The 18,009-nt window shown below is 42.2% G+C and overlaps 1 protein-coding gene and 1 long non-coding RNA gene across 2 annotated transcripts; one reads left to right on the top strand and one right to left on the bottom strand.

Moving 5' to 3' along the window:
* Positions 1-1,299: 1,299 nt before the first annotated feature.
* Positions 1,300-9,864, top strand: cdk5rap1 (CDK5 regulatory subunit associated protein 1). The gene is made up of 13 exons (XM_084349059.1): positions 1,300-1,829; positions 1,926-2,029; positions 2,111-2,145; positions 2,245-2,345; positions 2,426-2,636; positions 2,732-2,852; positions 3,986-4,216; positions 5,486-5,583; positions 5,667-5,722; positions 6,055-6,185; positions 6,307-6,456; positions 7,943-8,083; positions 9,385-9,864. The coding sequence occupies exons 1-13, from the start codon at positions 1,544-1,546 to the stop codon at positions 9,514-9,516; spliced, it is 1,797 nt and encodes a 598-aa protein (XP_084205185.1). The 5' UTR covers positions 1,300-1,543; the 3' UTR covers positions 9,517-9,864.
* Positions 9,865-9,992: 128 nt separating this feature from the next.
* LOC311254975 lies at positions 9,993-11,714 on the bottom strand. The gene is made up of 3 exons (XR_014622300.1): positions 11,612-11,714; positions 10,571-10,647; positions 9,993-10,392 (listed from the first exon to the last, which is right to left on the bottom strand). It is a non-coding gene; the product is annotated as an uncharacterized lncRNA (long non-coding RNA).
* Positions 11,715-18,009: the final 6,295 nt, after the last annotated feature.

The following is an 18,009-nucleotide window of genomic DNA, read 5'->3' as shown; positions in this document are numbered from 1 at the left end:
CACCATCTAGGGGATATTTGTCGGGGGCTTGTTCCAGTCTCAAATCTCCAAATATTTTATTCAGTGCTGTGTTTACTTGTTTGGTGACATATCATATCTCCTTGAGTCTTGCCTCTTTGATGGAATTTAATTTTGGGGGAATTTGACTCCCTGCATCACAAAAAAAAGACAAATTGTGTGTTGCCTTTGACTATTAGAGCCACTACATTACCATCTTCTAAATCCTTTGTGCATAATGTTCACTAAAATAGTGTCTTCAACTATTGCTCATCAAGGAAATACAAATGCCTTCATACCTTCAAAGGACAAGAACCTGGAGGGAAAAACAAACAGACAAAAACAAACAGAATCACCAGTTTCTACCATAGCGGATATGACGAAAAGACGCATTGCAGCCTCATAACTAGAATACATTTGAATGAACAGTTCTGACAGAATTCAAACTGCATTGTTTTAATCATTTATGTTGTGCACTCCTTGTATTTAACAGTTGGTGATACAGATGGAGTGAAAGCAAACATAATGGTGAGTGTTTTTATTCTGATGACCAGACATAATCATATTCTGTCACTGCGATCATTTATGTGAAGAGAAGTTATTAGAACAGTTTTTTTTTTTTTTTAATTGAACCCAACTCCTTCCCTCCCCCATCGACCCCTCATCCTCGGGCTCCAGCGTGGGACCATAAGTTGAAAACTAAGTACGCATGTCTCACCAATCAGAGTTAAGCTTTTATGGCCGATTCAGGATTTTGGTGATACATTCAAAAATGAAGCTATAAAGCTTATTTTCGCCGACGTCCGGAACGTCAAGAAGGTTTTTAGACGGACTGTAAAGTTGGACGTACCGGAGGACACCTTTTACTAACGGACTGTTGCGATGCAAGAGGACTATCTGTCGCTTCGTTCCGTCTTTGCTGAGCAGGACAGCCCCTTTTTATCCACTGTCAGGGCCTTTAGAATATAACCGTGTTATGGTGATATCGTTTAGGTACGATATTTGGCTCCTGGCGCCATGTTAGAAAATTATCAGAATGAATACTAATCAAAATAATCAGGCTAACAGTTGCTCCTGTTGCTCTGGGCTAATGTCAAACACAAATATTGGTTGTGATAGTGCCAGTAGTTATATATATATATATATATATATATATATATATATATATATATATATATATAGCATTTCCGCCTCCGTCCTCAAAATGATCATTATTACCGACCGGTATTATTAAATAACATTCGTATTTTTTGGCAGCTCAACGCGTTTTCCGGGTTCCTATCACGTTACGTTGGAATGAGGAGACACTCCTCTTGGTATTCAGACGTCTTTGGCTCCACTTGCCATGATTGTCTAAATGACATTCACCCAACGCAGCTAGAACTCAAACAGCACTTTATCCAGTAAGATACATAAGGGACAATGTGTGGGCTGTGAAGTCGGCTAAAAGTTGCTAACTTCGCTATGTGGTTCCTCAGTTAGCGCGACATTAGTCCGACATTAGCAACAAACCCAATGCTCTTGTAGCTAGCTAACTTCGACAAGCATGGAACACATCAGGACTTTAAAACCCTTGTTTACTATTTCCCAACACTGGAAACCCACCAGGTGTATCCGACCCAGATATTGTTCTAATTTAGCTAAAACCAGTGTGACTTCTAAAGAGCGGAGGAGAACTGTAGACAGGTTCAAGTCCCAGGTGTCCTCTGGTCCAAGCTTTCAGGATTTCATCAGAGGAGCTTCAGTTAAGAAGACTTCTGCTGCAGATGGAGACTACTCTGACAACCAGAGTTATCTGTCTGAGGACTTGGAGCTGGGGAATTCAAGAAAAGGTTGGTCTGCATCACTAAGAAAAGCCATCAAGTTAATTTTTACTGTTTGGGAGAAATGCTGAACTGCTGAACTGCTGTTTTGACTCAATGTTACAGTGTATTTTGAAACCTATGGGTGTCAAATGAATGTAAACGACACAGACATAGCCTGGTCCATACTACAGGGGAAGGGATACCTACGCACGGTTGACATAAGTGAGGTACAGGAGAACTTTAGCTTCCTACAGTTTTAACATTAGTTGTGACAAAACATTTGACTAAAAATATCATTGTGCTCACAGGCAGATGTTGTCCTGCTGGTAACATGCTCCATAAGGTAAGATCATGTCACAAACCAAAAATCAAGCTCTTTGAAATGTTACCGCAGTTTTCATGAGACTAAATCAGATACACCTACTAACTCTCCTATTAACAGAGAAAAAGCTGAACAAACTATCTGGAATAGACTACAACAGCTAACAGCTATGAAGAAGAGACGGTTAAAGGCGCAAACACCAATGAAAATTGGGATTTTAGGTAAGTTAGTTCACATATGTGCACAGCTTGGGCTGTCTTACAGAGGCTACAAATGTAGATCAATGGTTGTGTTTGTCCAGGGTGCATGGCAGAGAGGCTGAAGACGGAGCTTTTGGAGCGGGAGAAGCTGGTAGATGTTCTTGCTGGTCCAGACGCCTACCGGGACCTTCCCCGCCTCTTGACTGTAGCTGACGGAGGTCTTCAGGCGAGCAACGTGCTGCTGTCACTAGAGGAGACCTACGCTGACATCATGCCCGTCCACTGTGCTCCTCAGGGATACAGTGCTTTTGTGTAAGGTGTTTTTTAGTCCCCCTGTTCTGCACAGCATAACTGTGTCTTTATGTTGTAACCTCTGTTGACCTTGTGTGTGTCTTTTGTGCTGGCAGGTCCATCATGAGAGGCTGTGACAACATGTGCAGTTACTGCATTGTTCCTTTCACCCGAGGGAGGGAGAGGAGTCGACCGGTCAGCTCCATACTTGAGGAAGTTCGTATGCTCTCTGACCAGGCAAGTTAGAGCTTCAAGTTTAAACTGCTGCACTATCAAGCAGAAAAAACAGATGCTCTGTTCATACCTGTTATACCATCCGTCCCAAGTGATTGACCACAAGTGGACAGCTCTAAGTACAGTTGTCAAAGCCGCCGAGATGTATTGGGGGCGTATTTAAGATCGGATCACTCAGACCACATTCAGACACATGTTACCATATTCTTTTAGCAGTGTGTACGCCCATGTATCCTGGGCCACACTGACGGCCTACTCAACTGACGTCCAGGCAGTTCACTGTTGTTGTTGTTCACTGTGACCGCAATATCCCCAGACTCCTCACAAATTGTGTGATTTGAAGAGTTGAGTAAGCAGAAACTTAAAAAACTTTGCAAAATGGCTACGGAAAATTCAAAGTCATTCAAGCCTTTTGGTAAATTGGGCATTAAATGCAAAACATGAAATTGTTTCTTTCATTGTAAAAAGTGTTGGTTTGTTGCAGCATCGCTGTACCAGCTTGTCTGCTTCTGTGTCTAAAGTGCGTCTTACCTGCAAACATTCATGAGCTGTTTGAACACACTGTTTCAACGGATTTCACAATTTACACTCAATTTATGAAAGACGACAACATTTAATTGACGGTAAACATGCAGAATTTTACAAATACAGGAAACAGTAACCGATATGGGACGCTGCTTTGTCGCCCATGTAGAAAATCCCAAGACTCCCTTAAAAATCACTCAGTTATGCGAGTCGTTGTGTCAGGAGAAACTTTAGAAAGTTAGTGAAATGCTGTCTCTGACAAATTCTTAATTATTTGGACCTTCTTGTAAATTGTGTAAAAAACGTGTCTGTCTGAGTGATGTACGTGTTTATTGTGAGATCTGATCACAAGTGGTCACTTGAGACGCATTTTAATGGCAGGTGTGAGCTGACGGAATTAGAGCAATACTAGAATAGTAAGGAAGGCTGTGACATTGTACACTGTAGACGACGATGAGGAGGTCAGTCATATAACATGGTGCTTTTAAAGATGAGTAAAATGAAGAGCTGAAGACGATGCTAAAATTTACATAATAGTGTAAGCTCAGCACTGAAAATGAATGTCGTGAATAAATAATGTGTGTATGTGTGTGTTGGGTGTTTTTGTTCAGGGTGTGAGGGAGGTGACTTTGCTGGGTCAGAACGTGAACAGCTACAGAGACACGTCAGAGGAACAGTTCTGCAGCTCAGACCTGACCCAGCTCAGCCGGGGTTTCAAGACCGTCTATAGACCTAGACAGGGAGGTCTGCGCTTCTCCGACCTGCTGGACCGAGTGTCACACATCGATCCCGACATGAGGATCAGATTCACTTCCCCTCATCCCAAGGATTTCCCTGACGAGGTACACAGTACACAAACAGAAAGGGGTCGGAAGTTCAAACAAAGTGTGATGCAGGTGCTCTTTGATATGGAAAACAAAAGAAGAAAAACAGCCTTTATTCAGATATTCAGATGGCTGTTTCATGGTGAAATTCTTAAAGATGTAGACCATGAATGTTAAAAACAAGCTGAGTAACAATCCACAGGTAGAGACACAAACAACCTTCTTCAGGGTGACACCCTCAGCACAGTCTCCTGTTTAATAGATCCTAGATAATTGCAAAAACATGAGTAGAAGGCAAATGAATTCACGGGTCAGAAATTACAATAATTACAAAGTATGACCACCAGGTGGCCATGCAACATGTATAGACAGAAGACAAAGAATATAAAAAGTGTATTGAACAAAACAAGAAAAAATGTGTGCACAAACAACAGCAAAGAAACAGCAGGGGCATGTTACACTTCACTAGCTTTCAATTCTGCTGAAGACAGCAGCAGCTTAAAGGATAAGTACCGTTTTTTACAACCTGGACCTTATTTCTGGCAAAACATATGGTCATTTACTCACCCAGATAACTTTGGTGTCATTCGGCGTCGTTCGGACGAAATTAGATCCAGTGTAGCGGCGATATATCCATATAATGGGAGTAACGGGGCATCGACACACAGCCTCTATATAACACATTATCTGCCACGAAACTAGTTCATTTCATCAATATTTTGTTATGAAATGCTAGCGCTATTAGCCTCTGAGTCCGGGCTCGTCTATTGTCAACATCCGGGGTCTGTAGGCTGATCTACTACCTCTGACCTGGAAGATGTCGTCTCTGAGCTGCGCGCGCACCCGCGACAGCGCGCCTTGTTTACCTGTAGCTGCTGCTGCTAGTTTGACCCCGGATGTTGATAACGGACGAGCCCGGACTCAGAGGCTAATAGCGCTAGCATATCGTAACAAAATATTGATGAAATTAACTAGTTTCGTGGCAGATAATGCGTTATATAGAGGCTGTGTGTCGCTGCCCCGTCTCTCCCATTATATGGATATATCGCTACACTGGATCTAATTTCGTCCGAACGACGCCGAATGACACCAAAGTTATCTGGGTGAGTAAATGACCATATCTTTTGCCAGAAATAAGGTCCAGGTTGTAAAAAACGGTACTTATCCTTTAACTCTAACAAAATGAAGCACTAAAAAATGTCCTACAAAACCCTGCTTCTTTCTTTTTCCTGTATTAACTTGGATAATTGAGACTTCCTGACCTGGTCTATGTGCTGGTGTTGTCAGGTTTTGCATCTGATTGCAGAGCGAGGGAACATTTGTCAGCAGATCCACCTTCCAGCCCAGAGTGGGAGCAGCAAGGTCCTGAAAGCGATGCGCCGTGGGTAAGAGACCACTATGCTTTATTCCCAAATTAAGTCATCAAAGCAATTAGTTTCTTAAAAAATACTTTAATTTAAATTTACAGCTACACAAGAGAGGCCTACCTTGATCTGGTGAAGAACGTCAAGAGAATTATTCCAGGTAGGCGACAAAAAACAACAGTTTTAAAATTTAATTTGGAAGGATGGAAAGTGTACTAGTACAGTATTTTACTCGAGTAAAAGTACTGTGACTTTAAAGACAGCTTACTTAAGTAAAAGTAAAACTACTCGTGTATCACAGCCATGTTGCACCTCCCTGCTCATAATTTGTTTAAGGTAAAGTAGTGTGTTTTCTGTGTTTAACATGAATGACGTGTGTGTGTGTGTGTGTGTGTGTGTGTGTGTGTGTGTGTGTGTGTGTGTGTGTGTGTGTGTGTGTGTGTGTGTGTGTGTGTGTGTGTGTGTGTGTGTGTGTGTGTGTGTGTGTGTTAGGGGTGAGTCTCAGCAGCGACTTCATCTCAGGCTTCTGTGGGGAAACGGAGGACGACCACCAGCTGACTCTGTCTCTGATCAGAGAGGTGGGCTACAATGTGGGCTTCCTGTTTGCCTACAGTATGAGAAAGGTGAGCTGTCGTGTGTTCGTACTATACGTGAAACTGTATTTCACAATGAAATCCAAGCTGTTATTTTCAGGTGTTCTTTTCAGACGCCCTATAAAATCTAGTTTAAATGTTTCTCTCTCAGAAAACACACGCCTTCCATCGGCTACAGGACGATGTGCCAGCGGAGGTGAAGCAGCGGAGGCTGGAGGAGTGTATCAGTGTGTTCAGAGAGGAAGCTGCGAGGGTCAACGCTGCTCTCATCGGCAGCAAACAGCTTGTCCTGGTGGAGGGAGTGAGTACTGCAGGCGTGGCTGATACATACTTCATCATCCTCGGCTATACTTTGGATTTGATGCTGATCAGTACATGGTAGCATGCTAACTCGCTAAACTAAGATAGTGAACATGGGAAACATTACCCTCCCTCAGCATCTTCATGTTAGCATGGTGACATTTGCATTTAGCTCAAAGCAGGCGCTGCCTCACAGAGCCACTATCATGGCTGTAGACTCTTGTTGATACTTTGACCTCGTTCTCATAATGTGAGGGAGATGATTGATTGGCTCTTATATAGGCCTGTCACGATAGTCAATAAGTCAATTAATCGTACGATAAATTAAAATGAGCTTGATAATTTTGCCGGCCTCGATAATTTCTATTTGCATGCCTGTTTGTTTTCCTCGTGTCTCTCACTTGAACCCTCTCGTCAGTCACTAGCCCCATTCACACCGCCGTTTGCATGCAGGGATCCTCCGCCAATTCTCCGCATCTGCCTCTGTCTGAAAATTTCAGATGTAGCGAGGGCTGAAATTTCGCCTCCGGAGGTATCAGAGGCGCATTATTGGCGAACTGAGCCGGTGGCGTGGAGCGCGGGCATGTCGATCTGATGGTGTTGGTGTCTGATAACTGTACAGATCCTTCACTCAACAAAATAAAGATTAATGTCCCACAAAGCAACGTTACAGGACCAAACAACAGTAACGTAGTAACTGCTCGTGTCTTATAACTTAGATGAGGAAAATAATGCCGCAGTTATTCGTGGAGAAGTGTCCGTCAGCCTGTCGGTCCCATCGACGCTTCGTCACATTTCTGCCCGAAATACAGCATCTGTCCCCGGCAAAAAACTTTAACTCACCAACTGTTTGTCGCGATGGTCAGTCCTCTCGACCGAGGGTGAACTTTGTGAACCCAGCAAGTGAAATAGTCAGACAGCGTCCTGTTTACTGATGGCGATTATGTAATTATGTAAGTTATAGAAAAACTTAACTTTGTCACTTTCCATGATGTTTGGTGAGTCAGGATCTCAATCACAACACATTATAACAGCATCCATAAGATTATTAACAGACAGCTGGTACATTTAGATTAATAGGAGGACACGGGGAAACACCTTGAAAAAAAACACATACGTCATCATCATCACGCGTATCGTCACGCCTCTGCATCAATACAGACAATGGTGCTAACATTGTTGCTGCAGTAAGGAGTCTTGGCTGGCCACAACCTCCATCTTTATTTATTTTGGATATTTAAAATGTCTTCTTCACATTCCAATGTTAAATATTTTTTAGAAATAAAGGTTTATTGATCTTTGACCCTCTATCGTCCAGCAAAATTTGTTATCATGACAGGCCTACTCCTATAGTAATGCAGACATTGAATCATGAATGAGAAACCTGCTCCACCTCGATAAAAGAGGAAGTCCTGTTCCAGTGTACCGGGCTACTGCAACATGTTACCAGGCAACAACGCTCATCTCTGCTTTCCATTTTTAAACAGGAGAGTAAAAGATCTGCTCAGGACCTGTGTGGGAGAACTGATGGCAACATGAAAGTGATTTTCCCCAAAGAAGATGTTTCTGTTCAGCCTGCAGAGTCCAACACTGCACCGGTCACTGCTGGAGACTATGTGCTGGTGAAGGTAGTATAACTTTAAAAAGTCACACACTTGGTTACATGTTTTATTAAATCAAGCCTGACTGGTAGATTTTAGTTTAAGACAGATATATTGATATTAATTGGCTGATAGTACAGAAAGATGTGTTTAAGGTCATTCAGAAATAATGTTAAGGGTTGTCCACACCAAGAACAAGAACTATAACAATATGTTATATATAAAATAAATAACAGATAAAACAATTTCCTAACTCAAGTACATGGTGGAGTCCATACCACAACTATAAACTCAAAGACAGATTGACTGTCAGTGATCCCAAAGAAAACGATCACTGACAGCCAATCAGAGGCATCAATAAGTTTGATTCTGGAGACATTTTTCTACAAAGTAATTGTTGCAGGAGTGCTGATAATATTGGTTTCTACCTGTAGCTGACCTCTTTTATGTTGGCTAATTGAAACACTTTTCAGATGGTCTACTGTAGAGACTCAGTCTGGGTTATGTATACAACTTATTAATCACTTCACAGTCAGCGGCACTAATGGGGTCTCTGAAGTTTACCGTCTTTAATGACATCCTCAGGATAATTGATTTTGACTCGTACGACAGTAGGAATAAAAAGCAACAACTATCATGTCAGAGTGTTGGATTCCCTGACCTCTGCTTATCTTTGAAGAATTTCGTGAAACCATTTTAAAATGTTGTTTGTTTGTTAGATTTTGTATCGTGCAGCAGTAACAGGTCATCTGAAACTATTTTCCTAAGATGCCGACACAGCTGGAGCATGCAGCGGGTGCTGGATTGTCACATTGTTATCACTATAATGATAATGATCCTTCTTGGTGTGGATTTGCCTTTGCTTTTTGCACCAAAGAGCACTAATAAGTTTTTTACCAATGTAAAACACTCCCACTCATTCAAGATAAAAACATTTCTTCTCCAGTCAGTGCTCTTGATCAAGGCACTGGCTAAGATCTGTAGTTGGTCCCCGGGCAAATACGCTGCCCACCGCTCCCCTTGGATGGGTTCAATGCAGAGTGCCAGTTTCACCATGTTGTACGTTGTATGATATGTGACATAAATAAAGATTCTTCTTCTTCTTCTAAAATGAGAAATCAATCCCAGGTGTTCAGATTTAGGCATCTTTATTAAAATCACATAAAATTCATGAAGGTCTCAGAAACTAGCATGAAAAACAGTCTGCTGATAGTCAATGGTAACAGTCGGAGGACATCATTTCAACACAGTGAAGAACTTTAAGGCATTATCTGGTAATTTAAAAGGTTTCTTCATTCACTCATTCATTCTTTGTGTCTTTAATATAGATACTGGCGGCCAACTCGCAGAGCCTGAGAGGCCGCGCCATCAGTCACAGCTCCCTGAGAGGCACGGTGAAGCACAGCAAGCTTGATGAACATGTGGCCTCAGACATAAGCAGGACTGAGACATGCCCTTGATTGACCCAGGTGACAGCACAGGAAACAAACTCTTATTCCTTTGGAAAACTAGCACACTACCCTTGTTGACAGTGAAGACACACAGAGGCTGGTTTTACTGGGATTTTGGTCATCTTACAGTCACCCTGGACTGCTATGAAAACTGCAATGTGTTATTTATACAGTCCGTATTTACTAGAGCTGCAATGATAAGTTGATTAATTGACTAGTGAATCAATATGAAAATCATTGTTGGCTGCAGCCCTAGTAATACCAATGTGTATGTGCGTACTGAACTGCTTAAAGTACGAAAACCTGTCAAGATGATGTCAAATATAGTGATTTTTTAATACAAACTACTGTATCTTATCTGTTTTGTCTTGTGCTTGATTGATGTCTCTGCATTTTTTCTGGGACTGCAGTCAAGATGTCGTGGGTCAGCACATTTGCCGAAATCGCTCTGTGAGCTACAAAGTCAGAAAGTTTTTAGAAAGAATTTTCCCAAAGTCAGCAGCAGAAAGTGCTGCGATCTGCTTTGGAAGAAGCATGTTATTATAAAGAAGATGATTGTTGTGACAAACTGCAAACCCTGTCCTGCAGACTGTGTCCTGTTACTACATGACTGCAGTTACCCTGCTGGAAAAGTTCATCTACATTTCATATCTAGAAAACCTGGTCTGAGTTCAAATTTAAATAAAAGATACAGAAAAATAGAATAAAAAAGCTAACTTATTAAAAAAAAAAAAAAATTGAGGAGATGCTTGTTTCTCAGGCTCGTAGAAGTTGTACTCTGGCTGTGATCATGGTGGCGTGTGCAGTGCAGAAATAATCTCTGGGAGTTTGCAGAAATGCTGTTTAACCTGTGAACTGGACATCTGTCCCAATCAGGATATTGTCCTGGAGAAAAACACACCACAGAAACATTTCAACAGTTATTAACAGCTCTGAGGTTATGAATTCTGTTGATAATCTACACATTTAAGAAGTTCTCTGCTCACATTTAAATTCCATGTCAAATAAGAAACGCAGCTTGCCACAAAACATGCAGTTTTGCAGAAAACATGCAGCCTCTTACCTTCAGGATCTGAAGCCTGGTGTTCAGAAGGGTCATGTTTCTAAGTGCAGGAAGTGGGTATCCCTTTGCAAGTTGAACTATGACGCAAAATTCATACATTTTAATAAACAAGCATCAAAGTCCAACAATACAAACATTATTATGATATTAGTCTGGGTTTTGTGTTAAATTTTAATTATAGTGAACATCATAAAATAGATAAACATAACAAGAACTAGAACACACGGGATTAAATAAACTCTAAAATGACAATGCAGTGTAATTCAATTAGAAAATAAAATTAAAGGTGAAATGCAATATAAGCACAGATGCTAACAATGTGCTAGGAGGTTGTATAAATATGACATTAATTAATACAAAGTTGTTCAAAAAGGCAACCAAGTCTTTCACCTGTGTTTCATTTAACCTGCAATAACATTTTCTTTTCTGGCCACTTGGGGGCAGCAGAAACAAGCTGTGAACAGAGAGACATCACGTCACCTTTCACCTTGCTTATAATATTCACACATCCAGCAGTTATGGATAACATTATTATTTAATTGGATTCCTGGTGAATGTAAGTCCAACATTCACTCTCTTCTAGCTCTCTTTTTGGTCTCTACTGTCAAATTATGTGTTCTCATCTTATAGTTTTAGATGTATTATCTCATTTGTTAGAATAACATGCTCTCATATTATATTTATGACTAATTTATTTTATCCACCTATTTTGTAAGTCATACATACAGTGTGACTTGTTTTTTTTGTGTGTGCAGAGAGGCATTGTGGGTTGTCTTGTTTATTTCTAACGGAGCACTAAGCACTCTAAGAACGAAGAATGCTACGCAGAGCTAATTCAATTCCTCAACGATAAAAGCCTGTCGTTGGTGATAAGAGAGGCGGCAGATGATGGCAGAAAAGTGCTACAAATATTAAGGGACCATTACGCCAGTTAGGGTAAGCCCAGAATTATTGCTCTATACACAGAACTAACTTCACTAAAGAAAGAGTCAGAAGAAACTGACGGACTACATCATCTGAGCTGAAAAGGCAGTAACTTACCTAAGAACTGCAAAAGAAGTCGTAAGTGACGGGCTGATAATAGCCATGATACTGAAAGGCCTCCCAGAGTCATATAAGGCTTTCACCATTCATACGACGCAGAGCAGCGAGAAATTAACATTTGTCCAGTTCAAGAGTAAACTACGAAGCTATGAAGAGACAGAAAAGTGTGTCACTAAGGTAAAATCAGACAATGTGATGAAAGCAGACATATCATCTGTCGTCTGCTATGAATGGGGAAACCGCAGCCATATTGCGAAAGATTGCCACGAAAAAGAAGAACCAAAGTGGTGCAGCTACCATCGAAGCTCACCACACAGTGACAAGACAGGCATGAGAATGACCAAGCACAAAGATGATGCAAAACAAATAGCAGAAGGACAAGAAGACCAAGAGGAAGAACAAACATTTGTATTCAAGGTCAGTCAAACATTTCTGCCAGACAATATCAAAAGAAACTGACTAATGGTAGATTGTGGAGCAACATCACACATCATAACTGAAGAAAGCACATTCACAAAATTTCATGAGATCTTTGACCCAAGTGCACATTACATGGAGCTAGCTGATGGAACCAGGATAAACAGCGTGGCATTAAAATGAGGGGAGGCAGAGATGTGTTTGCAAGACAGAGAAGGAAGATGCGTCAAGGTCACACTGAGAAAGGCCTTATTCATCCCATCGTATCCACAGAGTATATTCTCTGTGAAAGCAGCTACAACCATCAGAGCCAAAGTCATCTTCCAAGAGGGACAAAATGAACTGATACACAAAGAGGGGACCGTTTTCCACATCGAGGTGTATGAGAGACTGTACTACCTGAAAATGGTAAATACCAAACAATGTGTTGAATATAAAGTAAATGATATGATGTCCAGTGACAAAGAGAGTTCATCTTGGGATGTCAAAACATGGCATGAGATTCTGGGACACTGCAATATTGATGATATGTTGAAATGACCAAATGTAGTAGAGGGTATGAAGATCACAGGTAACACCAAGATAGGCTGCATTGTCTGCACTGAGGGTAAATTCACCAATAGCAAAAATAAGAAAACTGTTGCAAAAGCTAGTGCACCCCTGGAGCTAGTACATACAGGCTGTGTCTCAATTCAGGGGCTGCATCCTACGAAGGGCGCATTTGAAGGCCAATTACATCACAACGCCGCGCGAGGCCGTCCCAATTCAAAGGCTCCTCCAAATGTACTCCACAAATGTGGCCTTCTTTTCCCTCTTTTTGGAGGATGCACTGCTACTATCCTTCGTGGCCTCCCATATCCCAAGATTCTTTGAGCGCCCAAAAAGGAGGAAGAAAGAAGGAAAATTGCGACATCAAGTGGTGTAGATTGTCACTTTCGCGGGCCTGGGTGGCAGAAATCGTGATCCAACCAGGAAATACTCCGAAGGCTAGACCCTCCCATTTAACAACGGTGGACGCGGCTTTTGAAGGTACCTCTGCAAAGGCCGCGTCCTTCGAAGGATGCAGCCCCTGAATTGAGACACAGCTACAGACTTAGCAGGTCCCATTGAATCAACTACTCAAGATGGACATAAATATGCAATTTCATTCACAAATGATTTTTCAGGTGCCATGTTTGTTTACTTCCTTAAAAACAAAAGTGACACGACTCTGGCTACAAGGAAATTCCTTGCAGACAGTGCACCATATGGTAGGATCAAGATCAGACAATGGCACTGAATACACTGAGTGATGCTTTCCAATCACTGTTGAGGGAAAAGGGTATAGGACATGAAACATCATCTCCATACTCTCCTCATCAAAATGGTACAGCCGAGAGACAGTGGAGAACCCTTTTTGAAATGGGAAGATGTCTCTTATTAGAGAAGGGATTACCAAAAGTATTGTGGCCCTATGCTGTACAACATGCCTCTCATGTTCAAAACAGATTTTACAATGACCGGACCAAAAATACACCATATTACATGTTAACAGGAAGGAAACCAAATCTGTAAAAAATGTGGGTGTTTGGATCTGAGTGTTATACCTACAAATATGATCATAAGAAACTAGACCCCAGAGGTGAGAAAGGTATATTTGTTGGGCACAGTAAGAACAGCCCGGCATACCTGATCTACAATCCACACACAGAAAAGGTGTCAAACCATAGACTGGTGAAGTTCATTAAAAGGAACAGTGTTGAACAACAGACACAAACTATATTTGATTCAGAAATCCTGGGCTATGAAGACAGAATGGTCTATGCCATTAAAGAAAATGCTGAAAAGGGGAATATATTTAAGGCTAGATATATGGAGCTAGAACAGTCTCATAATGAATAAATGCACACAGAAATTAATAAATGCACAAAAAAGATTCACAAATGTATTTGGGGATTTGTATATACATGTGACTCAAAACACAAATACATTTTCAATGCACACACACAAATATGTTTCATTTCATATGTAAGTAACAAATATTCACATATAAAAAATAAGATTCATAAACATATTTCCAATGCACACACAAATCTAAAAAAAAATCACAAATACATGAATGTTAAAGTATTTGCAATCTTCATCAAATACGCATTTGGGGCTTGTTACATACATATATGAACTGTTGGACCTGTATTTACAAAGTGCTTTTAATTTGTAAACCTCCCTGCTTTTGTGTGTGAAAGTTTTGAGACTCCCCTGACGTGACTCTGATCCACAAATGCATTTTTTCTAAGAGGAGGTTGTCTGTAGCCAATCAGATGTCTCCCTCCTTTACAGCCAATCACGTGAGTGTCTCCCCCACGAGGGGTGATTATGACGTCATTAAAACACGCACCGCAGGTAGGCAGGCAGGCAGGCAGCCCGTGCTGTTTGGGCGAGAGGCTGGAAGCTAGCAGGACGGCGGAGACGAAAGATGGCCTCTGGCAGTTCAAGTGTAAGTAAAAAGTACTAATTTCTTGTGAATCTTTTACATAAGTCATATTCCAGAATTATGAATGACTGTTTAGCATGAATCGTGACGCTAAATCAGGTCTGAAACCTGTTTTCAGTGACAGAAGGTAAATGCATTCAGCTGTATTTTTTGTTTGGTTGGACAAACAATTCATAATTCTGGAATATGACTTATGTAAAAGATTCACAAGAAATTAGTACTTTTTACTTACACTTGAACTGCCAGAGGCCATCTTTCGTCTCCGCCGTCCTGCTAGCTTCCAGCCTCTCGCCCAAACAGCACGGGCTGCCTGCCTGCCTACCTGCGGTGCGCGTTTTAATGACGTCATAATCACCCCTCGTGGGGGAGACACTCACGTGATTGGCTGTAAAGGAGGGAAACATCTGATTGGCTACAGACAACCTCCTCTTAGAAAAAACGCATTTGTGGATCAGAGTCACGTCAGGGGAGTCTCAAAACTTTCACACACAAATGCAGGGAGGTTTACAAATTAAAAGCACTTTGTAAATACAGGTCCAACAGTTCATATATGAATGTAACAAGCCCCAAATGCGTATTTGATGAAGATTGCAAATACTTTAACATTCATGTATTTGTGATTTTTTTTTTTATTTGTGTGTGCATTGGAAATATGTTTATGAATCTTATTTTTTATATGTGAATATTTGTTACTTACATATGAAATGAAACATATTTGTGTGTGCATTGAAAATGTATTTGTGTTTTGAGTATATACAAATCCCCAAATACATTTGTGAATCTTTTTTGTGCATTTATTAATTTCTGTGTGCATTTATTCATTATGAGACTGTTCTAGCTCCATATAGATACGTTGCAAAGGGGTTCACCCACACAAAAGGCATAGACTACCATGAGACATTTGCTCCAACAGCAAACCTCAACTCAGTGCGAGCATCGATGCAGGTAGCAGTTCAAAACGACATAATCGTTCATCAGATGGATGTGAAAACAGCATACTTGCATGCCCCAATAGAGGAAGAAATTTTCTTAGAACAACCAGAGGGTTTTGAAAAGACATCAGACACATGAGAGAAACTAGTATACAAACGAAATCCATTTATGGACTAAAACAATAAGGAAGAAACTGGTACAAACTTCCCAATGACCCCAGGTTCCATCACTGATGATGTGTGTAAGTGCATCAATAGATGTATATTTAACTACTTGACCCTGGCCTGGCCAGTGACATTCAGGAACAGACTGGATGACAACCATGAATAGTGTGGCGACAACTGGAGGGACAGTGGACAGCTCGGAGAGACGGCAACCGGGGTAGGCAAAAACCCATGTGGCCTGAAGATCCACCAGACCAAAATGAAATGCTAGATGAAGGAGCAACTGATACAGCGCACAGGGATCACCCCTGGTGAGATGCAGGAGGAGCCAGGCCCGGAGTCACCCCACAGTGCCCGGAACCTCCACGTACCAGTAGCCCCAGACCAAGGCAGGGTAACCGAACATCGTCGGCTCAAGTGGCCTCCGGCCAGTAAGGACACAGAGTGGTTTGATGATGATGTGGACAACATCCTAGAAGTAGCAGCCAAGGGCTCACAGACAGGAAGCTCAAAACCATGGCAATCATCATCATCAGCCTTGCTGAGGTTTGGTACAGTGGAGAAGTTGGGTACCAAGACCCCCTACATGAACAACTGTAGGGCAGAGAAGATCAGCCAGATAAGGCAGGAGCTGCGGGTCCTGAAGCGGCAGTACAAGGAAGCGCGAGAAGAGGAAAGGGATGCACTATCAGAACTTCGCGGCATCCTCAGGAAGAAGCTCACCACTCTTCGAAGGGCAGAATGGCACAGACAGCAGGGGAAAGAGAGGGCCAAGGGACGATCTGCCTTCATCGCAAACCCCTTTGGAGTCACCAAGCAGTTGCTTGGACAGAAACGAAGCGGCCACCTCGTTTGTCCCAAAGAGGAGATCGACCACCATCTCCGCAACACCTACAGTGATGCTGCTAGGGAGGAAGACCTAGGTCCCTATAGACCTTTGATAGACCCCCCAGGACCCACCACGGACTTCATCAGCAAGGAGCCCAGTTGGAAGGAGGTTCAGGAGGTCGTCAAGGTGGCCAGAGCCAGCTCAGCCCCTGGACCAAGCGCCCTACAAGGTTTACAAGAGGTGTCCCAGACTCCTTCACCGGTTGTGGAAGATCCTGAGGGTATTCTGGAGGAGGGGAATGGTAGCCCAACAATGGAGATTTGCAGAAGGTGTCTGGATTCCCACGGAGGAGAATGCTAAGAACATTGAGCAGTTCAGAACCATCTCGCTGCTCAGTGTTGAGGGGAAAATATTCTTCAGCATCCTATCCCGTCGGTTGATGGAGTTCCTCCTGAAGAATGAGTACATCGTCACCTCTGTACAGAAGGGTGGAATCCCAAGGGTCCCAGGATGCCTCGAGCATACAGGTGTGGTCACGCAGTTGTTCAGAGAGGCAAGAGAATGGAAAGGAGACCTTGCAGTGCTGTGGCTCAACCTCACCAATGCTTATGGATCCATTCCCCATAAGCTGGTGGAAACAGCACTGGATTGGCACTAGAGGTGGGTGCAATTCATCGATGTGGCGATGCATCGCGATGCTTCACGTGACGATTCGGCATCGATTAACATCGATGCTTTGCTAGGTCTGCGCATTTAGACAGAAGGCGGCAAATTGGCGGTCTGTTTTGGTGCGCCAATTTGACGCCTCTGAGGGTACACTTACTGCCGCCTCCATTGCTATCTAAATCCGAGGCGTCAATGTGCCGGCAATTGCGGGACATGGGCGGAGGTGTCGATAACGTGCACTGTTGTGCGACCCGCAGCCGGGAGTTTTAAAACCAGGAAACAGCTGATCACAGCGGTCAGTTCATCACTTCATCCGCGGATGTCAAGATGAGCAACTGGAAAGCCGCTGAGATCCGGGAGATGCTACCGTCTCCTCGGTCTCTGTAGCTGACAGCTAGCGGACACAACCAAACAGCTAGTAGCTGCTGACTGTCAGCTGTTGTGTAGCGGCAAGCTACGAACGGTCGCTACTTTCAAATTAAAAGCCCCCCGCTAAGAACCCAGTTCTAAAATCCAATGGGGTGCAATGTAAAGCTCTTATTTTGAAGACAACTTTGTTGTCACTGATCACTGCCCAACTTCGTGCTTCACGCCACGTCACGTCACATGTTTACGCCTCATTAAATCCAGGGCTTGACTGTTTTCAGTGTTTTCCGCCAATAGAGGGGGCTCTCCTGCAAGTGGAGCTTTCCCTGGTCAAAGTTAAGTAGGTCAAAGTGCAAATGTTTACATAGTCATAAAATAAAATATTTTGTGTCTTTGAAAAATACAAGTCAAATGTTCAAAAAACCTTGTTATTTACTTTATGAGTGTAGTTTTAGAGGAACTGAGTTAATTGATAGGCTATTTATTTACAAATATAGCCCCAGATGAAGACAAAATCAATCTTGTATGGAAAAAAGCATTAAAAATT

Source organism: Pagrus pagrus (assembly GCF_965226575.1).
Source record: "Pagrus pagrus genome assembly, chromosome: 3".
NCBI lineage: Eukaryota > Metazoa > Chordata > Actinopteri > Spariformes > Sparidae > Pagrus > Pagrus pagrus.
The sequence above is the reverse complement of the archived record's forward strand: the minus strand, read 5'-3'. Positions and strand labels throughout refer to the sequence as shown.